This window comes from Salvelinus namaycush, chromosome 17, assembly GCF_016432855.1.
Source record: "Salvelinus namaycush isolate Seneca chromosome 17, SaNama_1.0, whole genome shotgun sequence".
NCBI lineage: Eukaryota > Metazoa > Chordata > Actinopteri > Salmoniformes > Salmonidae > Salvelinus > Salvelinus namaycush.
Window position 1 is genome coordinate 38,068,485 of NC_052323.1, and position 25,673 is coordinate 38,094,157.

A 25,673-nucleotide genomic window follows, 5' to 3' on the forward strand; every position below is an offset into this window, starting at 1 on the left:
ACGCAATAAGGTACGGTAGGACGGTTTAGTAGCAATAAGGTTTACGGTAGGACCGGTTTAGTACGCAATAAGGTTTACGGTAGGACCGGTTTTAGTACGCAATAACGGTTTACGTAGGACCGGTTTAGTACGCATAGTTTACGGGTAGTGACGCGTGTGGTTTAGTAGCAATAGGTTTAACGTAGTACCGGTTTAGTACGCGTTTAGTCCGGTTTACGGTAGTACCGGTTTATACGCAATAACGGTTTCGGTAGACGGTAGTACCGGTTTAGTACGCAATACGGTTTACGGTAGTACCGGTTTAGTACGCAATACGGTTTACGGTAGTACGGTTTAGTACGCAATACGGTTTACGGTAGTACCGGTTTAGTACGCAATACGGTTTACGGTAGTACCGGTTTAGTACGCAATACGGTTTACGGTAGTACCGGTTTAGTACGCAATAAGGTTTACGGTAGTACCGGTTTAGTACGCAATAAGGTTTACGGTAGGGACCGGTTTAGTACGCAATAAGGTTTACGGTAGACCGGTTTAGTACGCATACGGTTTACGGTAGGACCGTTTAGTACGCAATACGGTTTACGGTAGGACCGTTTAGTACGCAATAAGGTTTACGGTAGGACCGGTTTAGTACGCAATAAGGTTTACGGTAGGACCGGTTTAGTACGCAATAAGGTTTACGGTAGGACCGGTTTAGTACGCAATAAGGTTTACGGTAGGACCGGTTTAGTACGCAATAAGGTTTACGGTAGGACCGGTTTAGTACGCAATAATGTTTTACGGCTAGGACCGGTTTAGTACGCAATAAGGTTTACGGTAGGACCGGTTTAGTACGCAATAAGGTTTACGGTAGGACCGGTTTAGTACGCAATAAGGTTTACGGTAGGACGGTTTAGTACGCACTACGGTTTTCCGGTAGTACCGGTTTAGTACGCAATACGGTTTACGGTAGTACCGGTTTAGTACGCAATACGGTTTACGGTCAATACGGTTTACGGTAGTACCGGTTTAGTACGCAATACGGTTTACGGTAGTACCGGTTTAGTACGCAATACGGTTTACGGTAGTACCGGTTTAGTACGCAATACGGTTTACGGTAGTACCGGTTTAGTACGCAATACGGTTTACGGTAGTACCGGTTTAGTACGCAATACGGTTTACGGTTAGTACCGGTTAGTACGCAATACGGTTTACGGTAGTACCGGTTTAGTACGCAATACGGTTTACGGTAGTACCGGTTTAGTACGCAATACGGTTTACGGTAGTACGGTTTAGTACGCAATACGGTTTACGGTAGTACCGGTTTAGTACGCAATACGGTTTACGGTAGTACCGGTTTAGTACGCAATACGGTTTACGGTAGTACCGGTTTAGTACGCAATACGGTTTACGGTAGTACCGGTTTAGTACGCAATACGGTTTACGGTAGTACCGGTTTAGTACGCAATACGGTTTACGGTAGTACCGGTTTAGTACGCAATACGGTTTACGGTAGTACCGGTTTAGTACGCAATACGGTTTACGGTAGTACCGGTTTAGTACGCAATACGGTTTACGGTAGTACCGGTTTAGTACGCAATAAGGTTTACGGTAGTACCGGTTTAGTACGCAATACGGTTTACGGTAGTACCGGTTTAGTACGCAATACGGTTTACGGTAGTACCGGTTTAGTACGCAATACGGTTTACGGTAGTACCGGTTTAGTACGCAATACGGTTTACGGTAGTACCGGTTTAGTACGCAATACGGTTTACGGTAGTACCGGTTTAGTACGCAATACGGTTTACGGTAGTACCGGTTTAGTACGCAATACGGTTTACGGTAGTACCGGTTTAGTACGCAATAAGGTTTACGGTAGTACCGGTTTAGTACGCAATAAGGTTTACGGTAGTACCGGTTTAGTACGCAATAAGGTTTACGGTATAGTACCGGTTTAGTACGCAATAAGGTTTACGGTAGTACCGGTTTAGTACGCAATAAGGTTTACGGTAGGACCGGTTTAGTACGCAATAAGGTTTACGGTAGGACCGGTTTAGTACGCAATAAGGTTTACGGTAGGACCGGTTTAGTACGCAATAAGGTTTACGGTAGGACCGGTTTAGTACGCAATAAGGTTTACGGTAGGACCGGTTTAGTACGCAATAAGGTTTACGGTAGGACCGGTTTAGTACGCAATACGGTTTACGGTAGGACCGGTTTAGTACGCAATACGGTTTACGGTAGGACCGGTTTAGTACGCAATACGGTTTACGGTAGGACCGGTTTAGTACGCAATACGGTTTACGGTAGGACCGGTTTAGTACGCAATACGGTTTACGGTAGGACCGGTTTAGTACGCAATACGGTTTACGGTAGGAACGGTTTAGTACGCAATACGGTTTACGGTAGGACCGGTTTTAGTACGCAATACGGTTTACGGTAGGACCGGTTTAGTACGCAATACGGTTTACCAGGTTACGTAGGGACGGTTTAGTACGCAATACGGTTTACGGTAGGACCGGTTTAGTACGCAATACGGTTTACGGTAGTACCGGTTTAGTACGCAATAAGGTTTACGGTCAGTACGGTTTAGTACGCAATAAGGTTTACGGTAGTACCGGTTTAGTACGCAATAAGGTTTACGGTAGTACCGGTTTAGTACGCAATACGGTTTACGGTAGTACCGGTTTAGTACGCAATACGGTTTACGGTAGTACCGGTTTAGTACGCAATACGGTTTACGGTAGTACCGGTTTAGTACGCAATACGGTTTACGGTAGTACCGGTTTAGTACGCAATACGGTTTACGGTAGTACCGGTTTAGTACGCAATACGGTTTACGGTAGTACCGGTTTAGTACGCAATACGGTTTACGGTAGTACCGGTTTAGTACGCAATACGGTTTACGGTAGTACCGGTTTAGTACGCAATACGGTTTACGGTAGTACCGGTTTAGTACGCAATACGGTTTACGGTAGTACCGGTTTAGTACGCAATACGGTTTACGGTAGTACCGGTTTAGTACGCAATACGGTTTACGGTAGTACCGGTTTAGTACGCAATACGGTTTACGGTAGTACCGGTTTAGTACGCAATACGGTTTACGGTAGTACCGGTTTAGTACGCAATAAGGTTTACGGTAGTACCGGTTTAGTACGCAATAAGGTTTACGGTAGTACCGGTTTAGTACGCAATACGGTTTACGGTAGTACCGGTTTAGTACGCAATACGGTTTACGGTAGTACCGGTTTAGTACGCAATACGGTTTACGGTAGTACCGGTTTAGTACGCAATACGGTTTACGGTAGTACCGGTTTAGTACGCAATACGGTTTACGGTAGTACCGGTTTAGTACGCAATACGGTTTACGGTAGTACCGGTTTAGTACGCAATACGGTTTACGGTAGTACCGGTTTAGTACGCAATAAGGTTTACGGTAGTACCGGTTTAGTACGCAATACGGTTTACGGTAGTACCGGTTTAGTACGCAATAAGGTTTACGGTAGTACCGGTTTAGTACGCAATAAGGTTTACGGTAGTACCGGTTTAGTACACAATACGGTAGTACCGGTTTAGTACACTAAGGTTTACGGTAGTACCGGTTTAGTACACTAAGGTTTACGGTAGTACCGGTTTAGTACACAATAAGGTTTACGGTAGTACCGGTTTAGTACACAATACGGTTTACGGTAGTACCGGTTTAGTACACAATACGGTTTACGGTAGTACCGGTTTAGTACACAATAAGGTTTACGGTAGTACCGGTTTAGTACACAATACGGTTTACGGTAGTACCGGTTTAGTACACAATACGGTTTACGGTAGTACCGGTTTAGTACACAATAAGGTTTACGGTAGTACCGGTTTAGTACACAATACGGTTTACGGTAGTACCGGTTTAGTACACAATAAGGTTTACGGTAGTACCGGTTTAGTACACAATACGGTTTACGGTAGTACCGGTTTAGTACACAATACGGTTTACGGTAGTACCGGTTTAGTACACAATACGGTTTACGGTAGTACCGGTTTAGTACACAATAAGGTTTACGGTAGTACCGGTTTAGTACACAATACGGTTTACGGTAGTACCGGTTTAGTACACAATACGGTTTACGGTAGTACCGGTTTAGTACACAATACGGTTTACGGTAGTACCGGTTTAGTACGCAATACGGTTTACGGTAGTACCGGTTTAGTACGCAATACGGTTTACGGTAGTACCGGTTTAGTACGCAATACGGTTTACGGTAGTACCGGTTTAGTACGCAATACGGTTTACGGTAGTACCGGTTTAGTACGCAATACGGTTTACGGTAGTACCGGTTTAGTACGCAATAAGGTTTACGGTAGTACCGGTTTAGTACGCAATAAGGTTTACGGTAGTACCGGTTTAGTACGCAATAAGGTTTACGGTAGTACCGGTTTAGTACGCAATAAGGTTTACGGTAGTACCGGTTTAGTACGCAATACGGTTTACGGTAGGACCGGTTTAGTACGCAATAAGGTTTACGGTAGGACCGGTTTAGTACGCAATAAGGTTTACGGTAGGACCGGTTTAGTACGCAATAAGGTTTACGGTAGGACCGGTTTAGTACGCAATAAGGTTTACGGTAGGACCGGTTTAGTACGCAATAAGGTTTACGGTAGGACCGGTTTAGTACGCAATAAGGTTTACGGTAGTACCGGTTTAGTACGCAATACGGTTTACGGTAGTACCGGTTTAGTACGCAATACGGTTTACGGTAGTACCGGTTTAGTACGCAATACGGTTTACGGTAGTACCGGTTTAGTACGCAATAAGGTTTACGGTAGTACCGGTTTAGTACGCAATACGGTTTACGGTAGTACCGGTTTAGTACGCAATACGGTTTACGGTAGTACCGGTTTAGTACGCAATACGGTTACGGTAGTACCGGTTTAGTACGCAATACGGTTTACGGTAGTACCGGTTTAGTACGCAATACGGTTTACGGTAGTACCGGTTTAGTACGCAATACGGTTTTACGGTAGTACCGGTTTAGTACGCAATACGGTTTACGGTAGTACCGGTTTAGTACGCAATACGGTTTACGGTAGTACCGGTTTAGTACGCAATAAGGTTTACGGTAGTACCGGTTTAGTACGCAATAAGGTTTACGGTAGTACCGGTTTAGTACGCAATACGGTTTACGGTAGTACCGGGTTTAGTACGCAATACGGTTTACGGTAGTACCGGTTTAGTACGCAATACGGTTTACGGTAGTACCGGTTTAGTACGCAATACGGTTTACGGTAGTACCGGTTTAGTACGCAATACGGTTTACGGTAGTACCGGTTTAGTACGCAATACGGTTTACGGTAGTACCGGTTTAGTACGCAATACGGTTTACGGTAGTACCGGTTTAGTACGCAATACGGTTTACGGTAGTACCGGTTTAGTACGCAATACGGTTTACGGTAGTACCGGTTTAGTACGCAATACGGTTTACGGTAGTACCGGTTTAGTACGCAATACGGTTTACGGTAGTACCGGTTTAGTACGCAATACGGTTTACGGTAGTACCGGTTTAGTACGCAATACGGTTTACGGTAGTACCGGTTTAGTACGCAATACGGTTTACGGTAGTACCGGTTTAGTACGCAATACGGTTTACGGTAGTACCGGTTTAGTACGCAATACGGTTTACGGTAGTACCGGTTTAGTACGCAATACGGTTTACGGTAGTACCGGTTTAGTACGCAATACGGTTTACGGTAGTACCGGTTTAGTACGCAATACGGTTTACGGTAGTACCGGTTTAGTACGCAATACGGTTTACGGTAGTACCGGTTTAGTACGCAATAAGGTTACGGTAGTACCGGTTTAGTACGCATAGGTTACGGTAGTACCGGTTTAGTACGCAATACGGTTTACGGTAGTACCGGTTTAGTACGCAATACGGTTTACGGTAGTACCGGTTTAGTACGCAATACGGTTTACGGTAGTACCGGTTTAGTACGCAATACGGTTTACGGTAGTACCGGTTTAGTACGCAATACGGTTTACGGTAGTACAGGTTTAGTACGCAATAAGGTTTACGGTAGTACCGGTTTAGTACGCAATACGGTTTACGGTAGTACCGGTTTAGTACGCAATACGGTTTACGGTAGTACCGGTTTAGTACGCAATAAGGTTTACGGTAGTACCGGTTTAGTACGCAATACGGTTTACGGTAGTACCGGTTTAGTACGCAATAAGGTTTACGGTAGTACCGGTTTAGTACGCAATAAGGTTTACGGTAGTACCGGTTTAGTACACAATACGGTAGTACCGGTTTAGTACACTAAGGTTTACGGTAGTACCGGTTTAGTACACTAAGGTTTACGGTAGTACCGGTTTAGTACACAATAAGGTTTACGGTAGTACCGGTTTAGTACACAATACGGTTTACGGTAGTACCGGTTTAGTATACAATACGGTTTACGGTAGTACCGGTTTAGTACACAATAAGGTTTACGGTAGTACCGGTTTAGTACACAATACGGTTTACGGTAGTACCGGTTTAGTACACAATACGGTTTACGGTAGTACCGGTTTAGTACACAATAAGGTTTACGGTAGTACCGGTTTAGTACACAATACGGTTTACGGTAGTACCGGTTTAGTACACAATAAGGTTTACGGTAGTACCGGTTTAGTACACAATACGGTTTACGGTAGTACCGGTTTAGTACACAATACGGTTTACGGTAGTACCGGTTTAGTACACAATACGGTTTACGGTAGTACCGGTTTAGTACACAATAAGGTTTACGGTAGTACCGGTTTAGTACACAATACGGTTTACGGTAGTACCGGTTTAGTACACAATACGGTTTACGGTAGTACCGGTTTAGTACACAATACGGTTTATGGTAGTACCGGTTTAGTACACAATAAGGTTTACGGTAGGCCATTTTAAAAATGATGGCCAATCATCTTTTTGCAAAAAATACCTTGCTTTTTCATGATATGCTCATTTACATGTGTGGCTGCCATCCGAATTGCGTTTCTGTTGTCATCTGATGAAAATTAAGCATTTTTTCTGCCGAATGTGTTGCACTGATGTATTTTGGGTGAAGGAAATTTCTAGTTGCACGTCTGACCACTATTGAAGCAAAAAAAACACTTGACTTTCAATATAAAACACGACCCCTGTCAATACACGGCTGGACTCACCTTCTCCTGCTTTCTCCCGTTTACAAACAAACACGTGACTGTCTCAACCGTGCTGGGGAACTAAATAAGCTTCATAATGAGACTGGTGACATACGAATGCTGCTTTATATCCTAACGCATTGCACAAGTTGACTGCAAGTATTTACTTTAAAAAAAATAGCTACAAATATTAAAGTGCATTGAAAAAGTTAAAAAAATGAGTTTTGATGGTATTGATAAACCATCCTGTGGCTATTTCCAAATACACCGGTAGACGGTATACTGCCCCGGAGTAATTACACACTGGAATCTTCTCTTATCTCCACAAGTGTGAGGGGTCGAAGGTCACCAACCTTTTCTGAGCCCAGATCACTTTGAGTCCCAACGAAAGCAGAGCTCTACCACTCCGATGCTGTTTTTAAAACAGGACTTAAGAAGTGTGAGCCGTTGTAACGTTAACCATTTTAACAACAGATCTAGAGCAATAAGGTTTGTGCAGTAGGCCAAATACATTATGACTGCATATTGTCTGTGAATTGCCCTGCCAATGGTGTTCTTCTCATACCATTTATATTTTTAATCGGTATCCAGGGCATTCGGAAAGTATTCAGACCCCTTGACTTTTTTACACATTTTGTTACGTTACAGCCTTTTCAAAAATTGAGTAAAATGTTTTTTCCCCTAAATCTACATACTCTACACACCCCATAATGACAAAGAAAACAGGTTTTTATAATTTATTTGCCAATGCCTTATTTACATAAGTATTCAGACCCTTTTCTATGAGACTCGACATTGAGCTCAGATGCATCCTGTTTCCATTGATCATCCTTGAGATGTTTCTACAACTTGATTGGAGTCCACCTGTGGTAAATTCACTTGATTGTCTGGAAGAAACCTGGCAACATCCCGACGGTGAAGCATGGTGGCAGCATCGTGCTGTAAGGATGTTTTTCAGGGACTGGGAGACTAGTCAGGATCAAGAGAAAGATGAATGGAGCGAAGTACAGAGAGATCCTTGATGAAAACCTGCTCCAGAGTGCTCAGGACCTTAGACTGGGGCGAAGGTTCACCTTCCAACAGGACAACGACCCTAAACACACAGCCAAGACAACGCAGGAGTGGCTTTGGGACAAGTCTCTGAATGTTCTTGATTGGCCCAGCCAGAGCCTGGACTTGAACCCGATCGAACATCTCTGGAGTGACCTGAAAATAGCTGTGCAGTGACGCTCCTCATCCAACCTGACAGAGCTTGAGAGGTTGTGCAGAGAAGAATGTGAGAAATTCCTCAAATACAGGTGTGTCAACTGACATTTATTCCTGATTATTATTTGACCATGCTTGTCATTTATGAACATTTTGAAAATCTTGGCTCTCTCTAATTCTCTCCTTCTCTCTTTCTTTCTCTCTCTCGGAGGAACTGAGCCCTAGGACCATACGTCAGGACTACCGGGCATGATGACTCCTTGCTGTCCCCAGTCCACCTGGCCTTGCTGCTGTTCCAGTTTCAACTGTTCTGCCTGCGGTTATGGAACCCCTACCTGTCCCAGACCTGCTGTTTTCAACTCTTAATGATCGGCTATGAAAAGCCAACTGACATTTATTCCTGATTATTATTTGACCATGCTTGTCACTTATGAACATTTTGAACATCTTGGCCATGTTCTGTTATAATCTCCACCCGGCACAGCCAGAAGAGGACTGGCCACCCCTCATAGCCTGGTTCCTCTCTAGGTTTCTTCCTAGGTTTTGGCCTTTCTAGGGAGTTTTTCCTAGCCACCGTGCTTCTACACCTGCATTGTTTGGGGTTTTAGGCTGGGTTTCTGTACAGCACTTCGAGATATTAGCTGATGTACGAAGGGCTATATAAAATAAACTTGATTTGATTTGTCAAGCTTGTAGCGTCATAACCAAGAAGACTCAAGGCTGTAATCGCTGCCAAAGGTGCTTCAACAAAGTACTGAGTAAAGGGTCTGAAAACTAATGTGATATTGTGTGTAGATTGAGGGGAGGAAACAATTGAATCAATTTTAGAATAAGGCTGTAACGTAACAAAATGTTGAAAAAGTCAAGGGGTCTGAATACTTTCTTGATTCAACTTCCCTTAGTGGTGGCCACTGGTCTAAAGCAAGGATCCCCTAACTCTGTTCTGCCCCCCCCCCCCCCCCCCCCACACTGGGTGAACGTCTTAGTTTTTCCCCTAGCACTATACAGCTGATTTTTTTTAAATAATCAAAGCTTGCTATTTTATTTTAATTTTAAATCTGCTGTGTTGCTAAGGCAACAACTCAAATGGGCACCCAGGGGGAACCTTGGTACAAGGGAACATTTGGGATGGTCTGTATTTCTTAAGGATATTTTCTCCCCCCCTGCCATTGGCTCCACAGATCCACAATTCAGTGTCCCAGCTTCCACCAGACAGCTAAACAGCCTGTTGCAGCCAGCGCTATCCAGAGACCGAGGCATCAGGACATCGTCAGACGTGCTGAAGTTTGGTCCCATGCTGCAGAACGTCCTCATGGCCGGCTCCATCACCAAGGCAGTGCAGATGCTGGGAGCCTTGCTGTCCCTACAGCAACTCAAACTCTTCTGCTCCTCTTCCTCCTCTCAAGATGAGGGCTTCCAGAAGGACCAGGTCTTTATATGCAGCATCTCCTCCTCCAGCAAAGTGGCAAAGCTCCCAATCCCCAGCTCCTCAACCAGCGTAGCCAGTCTGAATCTGACCAAAGACGATGGGATCTTTATCTCCAAGGAGAAGACACCGCAGCAGCCGACTACAACGACGGTTACAACCACTCAAATCAAAGAGAACAGTCGAATCACACAAACACCTGGAGCAACAGATCTCGGTCTACCTGTCCCAGGTGAGCTCCTCTCAGGGTTCAGTAACCCAGCCAACCAGATGACAGCCCTGGCTCCTCCCCCTCTAGATCCAGGAAGTGACACCAGAGTACAGCACCAGAAGCAAACTTCCTCTCAGCTCATGCAATTCCTGCGAACCAACTGCAGGAACGAGCCATCCATGGAGTTGACTGCTTTCTTCCAGTACACCACCTCTGATTCCACCGCCCCGGCAACGACCTCTGACCCCACCACGGAAACCAAGCATGCCCAGGAAATTAAGAATGTTCTAGAAACTAAGAACCTCAGTGTCCTGAAGAAGGAGCTGTTCTCAGAGCTGCCGGATAACCAGCTGAACCAATATGTATGTATTATGTTGAGTGTAATGTAAAGTCTCTATTTTATATACAGCACTACTGTGTGTCTAAAACAATTTTCACCTCGGGACATTCAAGTTAATCATGTCCTCTCTTACCCTACCCTCTCTTTCCCTATCCCCTCCTACCATCTCCTCTCCTACCCTACCCTCTCTTACCCTACTTATCCTACCCTCTCTTACCCTACCCTCTCCTATCTTCTCCTACCCTACCATCTCTTATCCTACCCTCTCCTACCCTACCCTCTCCTATCCTACCCTACCCTCTCCTATCCTACCCTCTCCTATCCTACCCTACCATCTCATATCCTACCCTCTCCTATCCTACCATCTCCTATCCTACCCTCTCCTATCCTACCCTACCATCTCCTATCCTCCCCTCCCAGGCCCCGGTGTTCACAGTAAAGCGTGTGGAGTCTGGAGGCTCTCTGATCTTCAGCTGTATCATTGCCACCAAGACAGAGCTCTGGGATATAGGAGACGTCTTTACCGAGGCGACAAGGAGCGGTCCTTCCTCTGACGTCATCACCACCTCAGAGAACAAGATGTCTGCCGCTAGTGTCCAGTGTCAGAGTGTAGAAATCTCTAACACGACCCTCCACCCCCCAGCTCCATCCATCCACAGCCTACAGATCAAAGAGGGACATGTGACGGGGGAGGTTCAGGACGATATCAACACCATCAGTCGGACTCCAGAACTCCAGAGATTCCAGAACTGTTGTTCCTTTGTTACCCCGGGCAACCAGTGTCTGAACATTCCAGAGTTCCAGATCCGTAAGTTTGAGGAGACGGCAGTGGTGGTGAGTCACGTGGTGCATCCTGGGAACTTCTACATCCAACAGGCCGACGCCACCCTCCAGCTGGAGGACCTCAACACTGAGTGAGTTATATTGGGTGTCCAAGATGGTACCCTATTCCCTATATAGTGCACTACTTTTCACCAGGGCCCAATGGTACCCTATTCCCTATATAGTGTACTACTTTTCCCTGGGGCCCAATGGTACCCTATTCCCTATATAGTGCACTACTTTTCACCGGGGCCCAATGGTACCCTATTCCCTATATAGTGCACTACTTTTCACCAGGGCCCAATGGTGCCACATTGAGCTAACATTTGTACTCCGTAGTATCCTTTCCTCAGTGTGCTCTTATTCACTCCCTCTGAAGAAGCATTGGATTGGTGTAAGAAATATAGTAGACACACTCAGGGTGTGTCCTAAATGGAACCCTATTCCTGATGTAGTGCACTACTTTTAAGCAGAGCGCCAGTCTAAAACAGGACTTTACCCAAGTCCTTTACATGTAGTCATTTTCTCAACCCTGGTTGTCTTGCAGTGGTTTAGCAGAGCTGAAGTGTATTCCAGACATCGGGACCTACGTCGTGGCTTGGTTCCCCCAACAGGAGAGCTGGTGTCGGGCACAGGTGGCCAAGATATGTGGCATGAGTGGAGGTAAGATATATACATATATATATATATATATGTTAGATATATATGGTTCATGATGAGTGGAGGTAAGATATATATGGTTCACGACGAGTGGAGGTAAGATATATATGGTTCACGACGAGTGGAGGTAAGATATATATGGTTCATGATGAGTGGAGGTAAGATATATATATGGTTCATGACGAGTGGAGGTTAGATATATATATTTCATGATGAGTGGAGGTAAGATATATATGGTTCATGACGAGTGGAGGTTAGATATATATGGTTCATGACGAGTGGAGGTTAGATATATATGGTTCATGACGAGTGGAGGTTAGATATATGTTTCATGACGAGTGGAGGTTAGATATATATGGTTCATGACGAGTGGAGGTTAGATATATATGGTTCATGACGAGTGGAGGTAAGATATATATATATATATGGTTCATGACGAGTGGAGGTAAGATATATATATATATGGTTCATGACGAGTGGAGGGAAGATATATATATGGTTCATGACGAGTGGAGGTAAGATATATATATGGTTCATGACGAGTCGAGGTTAGGTATATTTATGGTTCATGACGAGTCGAGGTTAGGTATATGTTTCATGACGAGTGGAGGTTAGATATATATATGGTTCATGACGAGTGGAGGTAAGATATATATATATGGTTCATGACGAGTGGAGGTAAGATATATATATATGGTTCATGACGAGTGGAGGTAAGATATATTTATGGTTCATGACGAGTGGAGGTTAGGTATATGTTTCATGACGAGTGGAGGTTAGATATATGTTTCATGACGAGTGGAGGTTAGGTATATGTTTCACGACGAGTGGAGGTTAGATATATGTTTCACGACGAGTGGAGGTTAGATATATGTTTCATGACGAGCGGAGGTTAGATATATGTTTCACGACGAGTGGAGGTTAGGTATATGTTTCATGACGAGTGGAGGTTAGGTATATGTTTCATGACGAGTGGAGGTTAGGTATATGTTTCACGACGAGTGGAGGTTAGATATATATGGTTCATGATAAGTGGCGGTTAGGTATATGTTTCACGACGAGTGGAGGTTAGATATGGTTCATGACGAGTGGAGGTTAGGTATATGTTTCATGACGAGTGGAGGTTAGATATATATGGTTCATGACGAGTGGAGGTTAGATATATATGGTTCATGACGAGTGGAGGTAAGATATATATATATATGGTTCATGACGAGTGGAGGTAAGATATATATATATATGGTTCATGACGAGTGGAGGGAAGATATATATATGGTTCATGACGAGTGGAGGTAAGATATATATATGGTTCATGACGAGTCGAGGTTAGGTATATTTATGGTTCATGACGAGTCGAGGTTAGGTATATGTTTCATGACGAGTGGAGGTTAGATATATATATGGTTCATGACGAGTGGAGGTAAGATATATATATATGGTTCATGACGAGTGGAGGTAAGATATATTTATGGTTCATGACGAGTGGAGGTTAGGTATATGTTTCATGACGAGTGGAGGTTAGATATATGTTTCATGACGAGTGGAGGTTAGGTATATGTTTCACGACGAGTGGAGGTTAGATATATGTTTCACGACGAGTGGAGGTTAGATATATGTTTCATGACGAGCGGAGGTTAGATATATGTTTCACGACGAGTGGAGGTTAGGTATATGTTTCATGACGAGTGGAGGTTAGGTATATGTTTCATGACGAGTGGAGGTTAGGTATATGTTTCACGACGAGTGGAGGTTAGATATATATGGTTCATGATAAGTGGCGGTTAGGTATATGTTTCACGACGAGTGGAGGTTAGATATGGTTCATGACGAGTGGAGGTTAGGTATATGTTTCATGACGAGTGGAGGTTAGGTATATGTTTCACGACGAGTGGAGGTTAGGTATATGTTTCATGACGAGCGGAGGTTAGGTATATGTTTCATGACGAGTGGAGGTTAGGTATACGTTTCATGACGAGTGGAGGTTAGGTATATGTTTCATGACGAGTGGAGGTTAGGTATATGTTTCATGACGAGTGGAGGTTAGGTATATGTTTCATGACGAGTGGAGGTTAGGTATATGTTTCATGACGAGCGGAGGTTAGGTATATGTTTCATGACGAGTGGAGGTTAGGTATATGTTTCACGACGAGTGGAGGTTAGATATATGTTTCACGACGAGTGGAGGTTAGGTATATGTTTCACAACGAGTGGAGGTTAGATATATATGGTTCATGATGAGTGGCGGTTAGGTATATGTTTCACGACGAGTGGCGGTTAGGTATATGTTTCACGACGAGTGGAGGTTAGGTATATGTTTCATGACGAGTGGAGGTTAGGTATATGTTTCATGACGAGTGGAGGTTAGGTATATGTTTCATGACGAGTGGAGGTTAGGTATATGTTTCATGACGAGTGGAGGTTAGATATATGTTTCACGACGAGTGGAGGTTAGATATATGTTTCACGACGAGTGGAGGTTAGGTATATGTTTCACGACGAGTGGAGGTTAGGTATATGTTTCACGACGAGTGGAGGTTAGGTATATGTTTCACGACGAGTGGAGGTTAGGTATATGTTTCACGACGAGTGGAGGTTAGGTATATGTTTCACGACGAGTGGAGGTTAGGTATATGTTTCACGACGAGTGGAGGTTAGGTATATGTTTCATGACGAGTGGAGGTTAGATATATATGGTTCATGACGAGTGGAGGTTAGGTATATGTTTCACGACGAGTGGAGGTTTGGTATATGTTTCACGACGAGTGGAGGTTAGATATATGTTTCATGACGAGTGGAGGTTAGATATATGTTTCATGACGAGTGGAGGTTAGGTATATGTTTCATGACGAGTGGAGGTTAGGTATATGTTTCACGACGAGTGGAGGTTAGGTATATGTTTCACGACGAGTGGAGGTTAGGTATATGTTTCACGACGAGTGGAGGTTAGATATATATATGGTTCATGATGAGTGGAGGTAAGATATATATATATATGGTTCATGACGAGTGGAGGTAAGATATATATATGGTTCATGACGAGTTGAGGTTAGGTATATTTATGGTTCATGACGAGTCGAGGTTAGGTATATGTTTCATGACGAGTCGAGGTTAGATATATATATGGTTCATGACGAGTGGAGGTAAGATATATATATGGTTCATGACGAGTGGAGGTAAGATATATTTATGGTTCATGACGAGTGGAGGTTAGGTATATGTTTCATGACGAGTGGAGGTTAGATATATGTTTCACGACGAGTGGAGGTTAGATATATGTTTCACGACGAGTGGAGGTTAGATATATGTTTCATGACGAGTGGAGGTAAGATATATTTATGGTTCATGACGAGTGGAGGTTAGGTATATGTTTCACGACGAGCGGAGGTTAGATATATGTTTCATGACGAGTGGAGGTTAGGTATATGTTTCACGACGAGTGGAGGTTAGATATATATGGTTCATGATGAGTGGCGGTTAGGTATATGTTTCACGCCGAGTGGAGGTTAGATATATATGGTTCACGACGAGTGGAGGTTAGGTATATGTTTCATGACGAGTGGAGGTTAGGTATATGTTTCACGACGAGTGGAGGTTAGGTATATGTTTCATGACGAGCGGAGGTTAGGTATATGTTTCATGACGAGTGGAGGTTAGGTATATGTTTCATGACGAGCGGAGGTTAGGTATATGTTTCATGACGAGCGGAGGTTAGGTATATGTTTCACGACGAGCGGAGGTTAGGTATATGTTTCACGACGAGCGGAGGTTAGGTATATGTTTCACGACGAGTGGAGGTTAGGTATATGTTTCACGACGAGTGGAGGTTAGGTATATGTTTCACGACGAGTGGAGGTTAGGTATATGTTTCACGACGAGTGGAGGTTAGGTATATGTTTCACGACGAGTGGAGGTTAGGTATATGTTTCACGACGAGTGGAGGTTAGGTATATGTTTCACGACGAGTGGAGGTTAGGTATATGTTTCACGACGAGTGGAGGTTAGGTATATGTTTCACGACGAGTGGAGGTTAGGTATATGTTTCACGACGAGTGGAGGTTAGGTATATGTTTCACGACGAGTGGAGGTTAGGTATATGTTTCACGACGAGTGGAGGTTAGGTATATGTTTCACGACGAGTGGAGGTTAGGTATATGTTTCACGACGAGTGGAGGTTAGGTATATGTTTCACGACGAGTGGAGGTTAGGTATATGTTTCACGACGAGTGGAGGTTAGGTATATGTTTCACGACGAGTGGAGGTTAGGTATATGTTTCATGACGAGCGGAGGTTAGATATATGTTTCATGACGAGCGGAGGTTAGATATATGTTTCATGACGAGTGGAGGTTAGATATGTTTCATGATGAGTGGCGGTAAGGTATATGTTTCGCGACGAGTGGAGGTTAGGTATATGTTTCATGACGAGTGGAGGTTAGGTATATGTTTCATGACGAGTGGAGGTTAGATATGTTTCATGACGAGCGGAGGTTAGATATATGTTTCGCGACGAGCGGAGGTTAGATATATGTTTCACGACGAGCGGAGGTTAGGTATATGTTTCACGACGAGTGGAGGTTAGATATATATGGTTCATGATGAGTGGAGGTTAGGTATATGTTTCACGACTAGTGGAGGTTAGGTATATGTTTCATGACGAGCGGAGGTTAGATATGTTTCATGACGAGCGGAGGTTAGATATATGTTTCATGACGAGTGGAGGTTAGAGTTTTGGGCCAGTAACCAAAAGGTTGCTAGTTCGAATCCCCGAGGGGACAAGGTGAAAAATCTGTTGATGTGCCTTTGAACAAGGCGATGAACTCTAATTGCTTCTGGAAATCGCTCTGGAAAAGAGCGTCTGCTAATTGACGTAAATGTAAAACATGAGGTAAAATGTCTTCTAAATGTTCATAAACCCTAGGACGCTACAGAATGTTAATAACCCCTAGGACGCTGCAGAATGTTAATAACCCCTAGGACGCTGCAGAATGTTAATAACCCCTAGGACGCTGCAGAATGTTAATAACCCCTAGGACGCTACAGAATGTTAATAACCCCTAGGACGCTGCAGAATGTTAATAACCCCCTAGGACGCTGCAGAATGTTAATAACCCCTAGGACGCTGCAGAATGTTAATAACCCCTAGGACGCTGCAGAATGTTAATAACCCCCTAGGACGCTGCAGAATGTTAATAACCCCTAGGACGCTGCAGAATGTTAATAACCCCTAGGACGCTGCAGAATGTTAATAACCCCTAGGACGCTGCAGAATGTTAATAACCCCTAGGACGCTGCAGAATGTTAATAACCCCTAGGACGCTGCAGAATGTTAATAACCCCCTAGGACGCTGCAGAATGTTAATAACCCCTAGGACGCTGCAGAATGTTAATAACCCCTAGGACGCTGCAGAATGTTAATAATCCCTGGGACGCTGCAGAATGTTAATAACCCCTAGGACGCTGCAGAATGTTAATAACCCCTAGGACGCTGCAGAATGTTAATAACCCCTAGGATGCTGCAGAATGTTAATAACCCCTAGGACGCTGCAGAATGTTAATAACCCCTAGGACGCTGCAGAATGTTAGTAACCCCTAGGACGCTGCAGAATGTTAATAACCCCTAGGACGCTGCAGAATGTTAATAACCCCCTAGGACGCTGCAGAATGTTAATAACCCCTAGGACGCTGCAGAATGTTAATAACCCCCTAGGACGCTGCAGAATGTTAATAACCCCCTAGGACGCTGCAGAATGTTAATAACCCCTAGGACGCTGCAGAATGTTAATAACCCCTAGGACGCTACAGAATGTTAATAACCCCTAGGACGCTGCAGAATGTTAATAACCCCTAGGACGCTGCAGAATGTTAATAACCCCTAGGACGCTGCAGAATGTTAATAACCCCTAGGACGCTGCAGAATGTTAATAACCCCTAGGACGCTGCAGAATGTTAATAACCCCTAGGACGCTGCAGAATGTTAATAACCCCTAGGACGCTGCAGAATGTTAATAACCCCTAGGACGCTGCAGAATGTTAATAACCCCTAGGACGCTGCAGAATGTTAATAACCCCTAGGACGCTGCAGAATGTTAATAACCCCTAGGACGCTGCAGAATGTTAATAACCCCTAGGACGCTGCAGAATGTTAATAAACCCTAGGACGCTGCAGAATGTTAATAACCCCTAGGACGCTGCAGAATGTTAATAAACCCTAGGACGCTGCCAAATGGGATCATGATGCCAGACCCTCTCTACTAATCCAACAGGAATCTGTTTAGCTCTGAGATCTGACACTGGAGGTTGGGAAGATACACCACATGATCAAAAGTATGTTGACTAACTAGTCCAACATCTTATTCCAAAATCATGGTCATTAATTTGGAGTTGGTTCCCCCCCTTTGCTGCTATAACAGCCTCCACTATTCTGGGAAGGCCCCTTAGTTCCAGTGAAGGGAAATCTTAACGCTACAGCATACAATGACATTCTAGACGATTCTGTGCTTCCAACTTTGTGGCAACAGTTTGGGAAGGCCCCTTCCTGTTTCAGCATGACAATGCCTCCGTGCACAAAGAGAGCTCCATACAGAAATGGTTTGTTGAGATCGGTGTGAAAGAACTTGACTGGCCTGCACAGAGCCCTGACCTCAACCCCATTGAACACCTTTGGGATGAATTGGAACGTCGACTGAGCCAGGACTAATCGCCCAACGTCAGCGTCCGACCTCACTAATGCTCGTGGCTGAATGGTAGCAAGTCCCTGCACCAATGTTCCAACATCTAGTGGAAAGCCTTCCCAGAAGAATGGAGGCTGTTATAGCAGCAATGTTCCAACATCTAGTGGACAGCCTTCCCAGAAGAGTGGAGGCTGTTATTGCAGCAATGTTCCAACATCTAGTGGAAAGCCTTCCCAGAAGAGTGGAGACTGTTATAGCAGCAATGTTCCAACATCTAGTTGAAAGCCTTCCCAGAAGAGTGGAGGCTGTTATAGCAGCAATGTTCCAACATCTAGTGGAAAGCCTTCCCAGAAGAGTGGAGACTGTTATAGCAGCAATGTTCCAACATCTAGTGGAAAGCCTTCCCAGAAGAGTGGAGGCTGTTATAGCAGCAATGTTCCAACATCTAGTGGAAAGCCTTCCCAGAAGAGTGGAGGCTGTTATAGCAGCAATGTTCCAACATCTAGTGGAAAGCCTTCCCAGAAGAGTGGAGACTGTTATAGCAGCAATGTTCCAACATCTAGTTGAAAGCCTTCCCAGAAGAGTGGAGGCTGTTATAGCAGCAATGTTCCAACATCTAGTGGAAAGCCTTCCCAGAAGAGTGGAGACTGTTATAGCAGCAATGTTCCAACATCTAGTGGAAAGCCTTCCCAGAAGAGTGGAGACTGTTATAGCAGCAATGTTCCAACATCTAGTTGAAAGCCTTCCCAGAAGAGTGGAGGCTGTTATAGCAGCAATGTTCCAACATCTAGTGGAAAGCCTTCCCAGAAGAGTGGAGGCTGTTATAGCAGCAATGTTCCAACATCTAGTGGAAAGCCTTCCCAGAAGAGTGGAGGCTGTTATAGCAGCAATGTTCCAACATCTAGTGGAAAGCCTTCCCAGAAGAATGGAGGCTGTTATAGCAGCAATGTTCCAACATCTAGTGGAAAGCCTTCCCAGAAGAGTGGAGGCTGTTATAGCAGCAATGTTCCAACATCTAGTGGAAAGCCTTTCCAGAAGAGTGGAGGCTGTTATAGCAGCAATGTTCCAACATCTAGTGGAAAGCCTTTCCAGAAGAGCAGAGGCTGTTATAGCAGCAATGTTCCAACATCTAGTGGAAAGCCTTTCCAGAAGAGTGGAGGCTGTTATAGCAGCAATGTTCCAACATCTAGTGGAAAGCCTTCCCAGAAGAATAGAGGCTGTTATAGCAGTATATGGGGGGACCAACTCCATATTAATGCCCATGATTCTGGAATGAGATGTTGGACGATCAGGTGTCCACATACTTTTGGTCATGTAGTGCATTTCTCCTCGCTCTGTCATACAACAAGGCTGGTTCTGCCAGCTCTGAGAACAATGAGGGCAACTTCTATATATATATATTCTCCTCTGTCTGTCAGACATCAATGAGGTGGAGGTGGAGGTGAGGAGGCTGGACTACGGAGACACTTCCTGTCTGTCTCTATGTAACATCAAGGAATTCAGTGCTGAGATGACATCACTTCCTCTACAGGCCATACAGGTCTCCCTGGCTAATGTGAGTGGTTCACCGTGGTTGTTGTCATGTTCTACTTAACCACACCACAATTTATCCCTATAACCACACCGGCATATAACATCACTTGACTGGATAAATAAAGTTTAAATAAATTAGTCATTTATTTGAGAGGTTCATATATTTAGGGCAGGTCAAATATTTTTTACTTGTCTCTTGTATTATATGACCTCTGAAATAAACCTAATAAAAGTTACTGGTCTCATCCCAGGTGCGCCCAGTGGACGTGTGTGGCTGGACCCAGCAGGCAGTACATTGGTTCAGAGACATGGTGGACAACAGGACGATGTACGCACGGCTCTACCCTCAGGGAGAGAGACACAACACCATGGTGGAACTCTTCACGGAGAAGGGAAAACTGGGGTCCATGAGGTTATTATAACTGGGGGGCCGTGAGGTTATTATAACTGGGGGGCCGTGAGGTTATTATAACTGGGGGGCCGTGAGGTTATTGTAACTGGGGGCCGTGAGGTTATTGTAACTGGGGGCCGTGAGGTTATTGTAACTGGGGGCCGTGAGGTATGAGGTTATTGTAACTGGGGGCCGTGAGGTATGAGGTTATTGTAACTGGGGGCCGTGAGGTTATTGTAACTGGGGGCCGTGAGGTTATTGTAACTGGGGGCCGTGAGGTTATTGTAACTGGGGGCCGTGAGGTATGAGGTTATTGTAACTGGGGGCCGTGAGGTTATTGTAACTGGGGGCCGTGAGGTTCTTGTAACTGGGGGGGCCGTGAGGTTATTATAACTGGGGGCCGTGAGGTTGTTGTAACTGGGGGCCGTGAGGTTATTGTAACTGGGGGGGGCCGTGAGGTTATTATAACTGGGGGGGGCCGTGAGGTTATTATAACTGGGGGCCGTGAGGTATGAGGTTATTGTAACTGGGGGCCGTGAGGTATGAGGTTATTGTAACTGGGGGCCGTGAGGTTATTGTAACTGGGGGCCGTGAGGTATGAGGTTATTGTAACTGGGGGCCGTGCGGTTATTGTAACTGGGGGCCGTGAGGTATGAGGTTATTGTAACTGGGGGGCCGTGAGGTTATTGTAACTGGGGGCCGTGAGGTTATTGTAACTGGGGGGGGCCGTGAGGTATGAGGTTATTGTAACTGGGGGCCGTGAGGTATGAGGTTATTGTAACTGGGGGCCGTGAGGTTATTGTAACTGGGGGCCGTGAGGTATGAGGTTATTGTAACTGGGGGCCGTGAGGTTATTGTAACTGGGGGCCGTGAGGTATGAGGTTATTGTAACTGGGGGCCGTGAGGTTATTATAACTGGGGGCCGTGAGGTTATTGTAACTGGGGGCCGTGAGGTATGAGGTTATTGTAACTGGGGGCCGTGAGGTATGAGGTTATTGTAACTGGGGCCGTGAGGTATGAGGTTATTTTAACTGGGGGCCGTGAGGTATGAGGTTATTGTAACTGGGGGCCGTGAGGTTATTGTAACTGGGGGCCGTGAGGTTATTGTAACTGGGGGCCGTGAGGTTATTGTAACTGGGGGCCGTGAGGTTATTGTAACTGGGGGGCGTGAGGTTATTGTAACTGGGGGGGGCCGTGAGGTATGAGGTTATTGTAACTGGGGGCCGTGAGGTATGAGGTTATTGTAACTGGGGGCCGTGAGGTATGAGGTTATTGTAACTGGGGGCCGTGAGGTTATTGTAACTGGGGGCCGTGAGGTTATTGTAACTGGGGGCCGTGAGGTATGAGGTTATTGTAACTGGGGGCCGTGAGGTATGAGGTTATTGTAACTGGGGGCCGTGAGGTATGAGGTTATTATAACTGGGGGCCGTGAGGTATGAGGTTATTGTAACTGGGGGCCGTGAGGTTATTGTAACTGGGGGCCGTGAGGTTATTGTAACTGGGGGCCGTGAGGTATGAGGTTATTATAACTGTGGGCCGTGAGGTATGAGGTTATTGTAACTGGGGGCCGTGAGGTATGAGGTTATTGTAACTGGGGGCCGTGAGGTATGAGGTTATTGTAACTGGGGGCCGTGAGGTATGAGGTTATTGTAACTGGGGGCCGTGAGGTTATTGTAACTGGGGGCCGTGAGGTTATTGTAACTGGGGGCCGTGAGGTATGAGGTTATTGTAACTGGGGGCCGTGAGGTTATTGTAACTGGGAGCCGTGAGGTTATTGTAACTGGGGGCCGTGAGGTTATTGTAACTGGGAGCCGTGAGGTTATTGTAACTGGGGGCCGTGAGGTTATTGTAACTGGGGGGCCGTGAGGTTATTGTAACTGGGGGCCGTGAGGTTATTGTAACTGGGGGCCGTGAGGTATGAGGTTATTGTAACTGGGGGCCGTGAGGTTATTGTAACTGGGGGCCGTGAGGTATGAGGTTATTGTAACTGGGGGCCGTGAGGTATGAGGTTATTATAACTGGGGGCCGTGAGGTATGAGGTTATTGTAACTGGGGGCCGTGAGGTTATTGTAACTGGGGGCCGTGAGGTTATTGTAACTGGGGGCCGTGAGGTATGAGGTTATTATAACTGGGGGCCGTGAGGTTATTGTAACTGGGGGCCGTGAGGTATGAGGTTATTATAACTGGGGGCCGTGAGGTATGAGGTTATTATAACTGGGGGCCGTGAGGTATGAGGTTATTGTAACTGGGGGCCGTGAGGTTATTGTAACTGGGGGCCGTGAGGTTATTGTAACTGGGGGCCGTGAGGTTATTGTAACTGGGGGCCGTGAGGTTATTGTAACTGGGGGCCGTGAGGTATGAGGTTATTGTAACTGGGGGCCGTGAGGTATGAGGTTATTGTAACTGGGGGCCGTGAGGTTATTGTAACTGGGGGCCGTGAGGTTATTGTAACTGGGGGCCGTGAGGTATGAGGTTATTATAACTGGGGGCCGTGAGGTTATTGTAACTGGGGGCCGTGAGGTTATTGTAACTGGGGGCCGTGAGGTATGAGGTTATTGTAACTGGGGGCCGTGAGGTTATTGTAACTGGGGGCCGTGAGGTTATTGTAACTGGGGGCCGTGAGGTATGAGGTTATTGTAACTGGGGGCCGTGAGGTATGAGGTTATTGTAACTGGGGGCCGTGAGGTATGAGGTTATTGTAACTGGGGGCCGTGAGGTATGAGGTTATTATAACTGGGGGCCGTGAGGTATGAGGTTATTATAACTGGGGGCCGTGAGGTATGAGGTTATTATAACTGGGGGTCGTGAGGTTATTATAACTGGGGGCCGTGAGGTATGAGGTTATTATAACTGGGGGCCGTGAGGTATGAGGTTATTATAACTGGGGGCCGTGAGGTTGTTGTAACTGGGGGCCGTGAGGTTGTTGTAACTGGGGGCCGTGAGGTTGTTGTAACTGGGGGCCGTGAGGTTATTATAACTGGGGGCCGTGAGGTATGAGGTTATTATAACTGTGGGCCGTGAGGTATGAGGTTATTTTAACTGGGGGCCGTGAGGTATGAGGTTATTTTAACTGGGGGCCGTGAGGTATGAGGTTATTTTAACTGGGGGCCGTGAGGTATGAGGTTATTTTAACTGGGGGGCCGTGAGGTTATTGTAACTGGGGGCCGTGAGGTATGAGGTTATTGTAACTGGGGGCCGTGAGGTTATTGTAACTGGGGGCCGTGAGGTTATTGTAACTGGGGGCCGTGAGGTTATTGTAACTGGGGGCCGTGAGGTATGAGGTTATTATAACTGGGGGCCGTGAGGTATGAGGTTATTATAACTGGGGGCCGTGAGGTTATTGTAACTGGGGGACAATTATAAAAGTTTATTATAAAAGTCAACCTGAGCACCAGAATGCACTATACTGTACAACTTGATTGAAGTCCACCTGTGGTAAATTCAATTGACTGGACATGATTTGGAAAGGCACCCACCTGTCTATATAAAGTCCCACAGTTGACAGTGCACGTCAGAGCAGAAACCAGGCCATGAAGTCGAAGGAATTGTCCGTAGAACTCCGAGACAGGATTGTCTGGAGGCACAGATCTGGTGAAGGGTACCAAAAAACGTCTGCAGCATTGAAGGTCCCTAAGAACACAGTGGCCTCCAACACCAAGACTCTTCCTAGAGCTGGCCGCCCGGCCAAACTGAGCAATCAGGGGAGAAGGGCCTTGGTCAGGAAGGTGAACAAGAACCCGATGGTCACTCTGACAGAGCATCAGAGTTCCTCTGTGGAGATGGGAGAACCTTCCAGAAGGACAACCATTTCTGCAGCACTCCACCAATCAGGCCTTTATGGTAGAGTGGCCAGACGGAAGCCACTCCTCAGTTAAAGGCACATGACAGCCCACTTGGAGTTTGCCAAAAGGCACTTAAAGGACTCTCACACCATGAGAAACAAGATTCTGTGGTCTGATGAAACCAAGATTGAACTCACATCTGGAGGTAACCTGGCACCATCCCTACGGTGAAGCATGGTGGTGGCAACATCATGCTGTGGGGATATTTTTCAGCGGCAGGGACTGGGAGACTAGTCAGGATCGAGGGAAAGATGAACGGAGCAAAGACCTCAGACTGGGGCGAATGTTCACCTTCCAACAGGACAACGACCCTAAGCACACAGCCAAGACAACGCAGGAGTGGCTTCGGGACTAGTCTCTGAATGTTCTTGATTGGCCCAGCCAGAGCCCGGACTTGAACCAGATCGAACATCTCTGGAGAGACCTGAAAATAGCTCTGCAGCGACGCTCCCCATCCAACATGACAGAGCTTGAGAGGATCTGCAGAGAAGAATGGGAGAAACTCCCCAAATACAGGTGTGCCAAGCTTGTAGCGTCATACACAAGAAGACTCAAGGCTGTAATCGCTGCCAAAGGTGCTTCAACAAAGTACTGAGTAAAGGGTCTGAATACTTATGTAAATGTTTAAAAAAATATAAAATATATACATTTGCAAACGTTTCTAAAAACATGTTTTTGCTTTGTCATTATGGGGTATTGTGATGTCATTATGGGGTATTGTGATGTCATTATGGGGTATTGTGTGTAGATTGATGGGGGGGGAAACTATTTAATCAATTTGAGAATATGTAACTTTGTAAATTTGGAAGAAGTCAAGGGGTCTGAATACTTTCCAAATGCCCTGTATGTGTTTATCTCACATGGCAAATAAACTGGAATGTTTAAGCACTGAGTGATTCTGTAATGAAATATTTTGTCCCTTTCAGGAGAGGAGCCTCTCTGTCTCTGAGACTGGCTCAGAATGGACATGCTAAACATGACAAGCTGAGAAACCTGGGAATCAAGAGAAGTATGTGCCTCCTACATTGTTGTCTGGTGATCATTCTGAGTTTCTCCACTAGAGGGCAGCAGCTTATATACAATAGTCTTGAAGCTCAACTCTCATTGTGGTCCTTGTTCTTTCTCTCTGTCTCTGCCTCTCTCTGTCTCTCTGTCTATCTCTCTGTCTCTCTGCCTGTGTCTCTCTCTCTCTGCCTGCCTGTGTCTCTGTCTCTGTCTTTCTGTCTCTCTCTCTGTCTGTGTTGTAGGTAGTGCGCAGGAGCGAACCAAGAAATGTCAGTCTGCCTGGAACAAGTACCTCATTTCCTGTTACACCCAGAATAAGAAGTAATCAGGCTGATAAAGGTGTTGCTGTTGTAGTCCATTCCACCTCACCTCCCTCTCCCCTTCATGAGCCACCTATCTCCATCACATTAACCAGCCTTGATACAGGTC

The 25,673-nt window shown here is 45.5% G+C and overlaps 1 protein-coding gene and 1 long non-coding RNA gene across 2 annotated transcripts in view; both read left to right on the forward strand.

Annotated features, from left to right (window-relative positions):
• Window positions 1-16,776, forward strand: part of LOC120062209 — a 19,974-nt gene extending 3,198 nt beyond the window's left edge. The window contains exons 2-5 of the mRNA XM_039012010.1: window positions 9,526-10,343; window positions 10,742-11,235; window positions 11,691-11,806; window positions 16,721-16,776. Of these exons, the coding sequence (XP_038867938.1) occupies window positions 9,526-10,343; window positions 10,742-11,235; window positions 11,691-11,806; window positions 16,721-16,776 (1,484 nt within the window). The remainder of the gene's footprint in view (window positions 1-9,525; window positions 10,344-10,741; window positions 11,236-11,690; window positions 11,807-16,720) is intronic.
• Window positions 16,777-21,589: 4,813 nt separating this feature from the next.
• Window positions 21,590-23,884, forward strand: LOC120062102. Its single transcript, XR_005478385.1, has 3 exons — window positions 21,590-22,367; window positions 22,437-22,862; window positions 22,894-23,884. It is a non-coding gene; the product is annotated as an uncharacterized LOC120062102 (long non-coding RNA).
• Window positions 23,885-25,673: the final 1,789 nt, after the last annotated feature.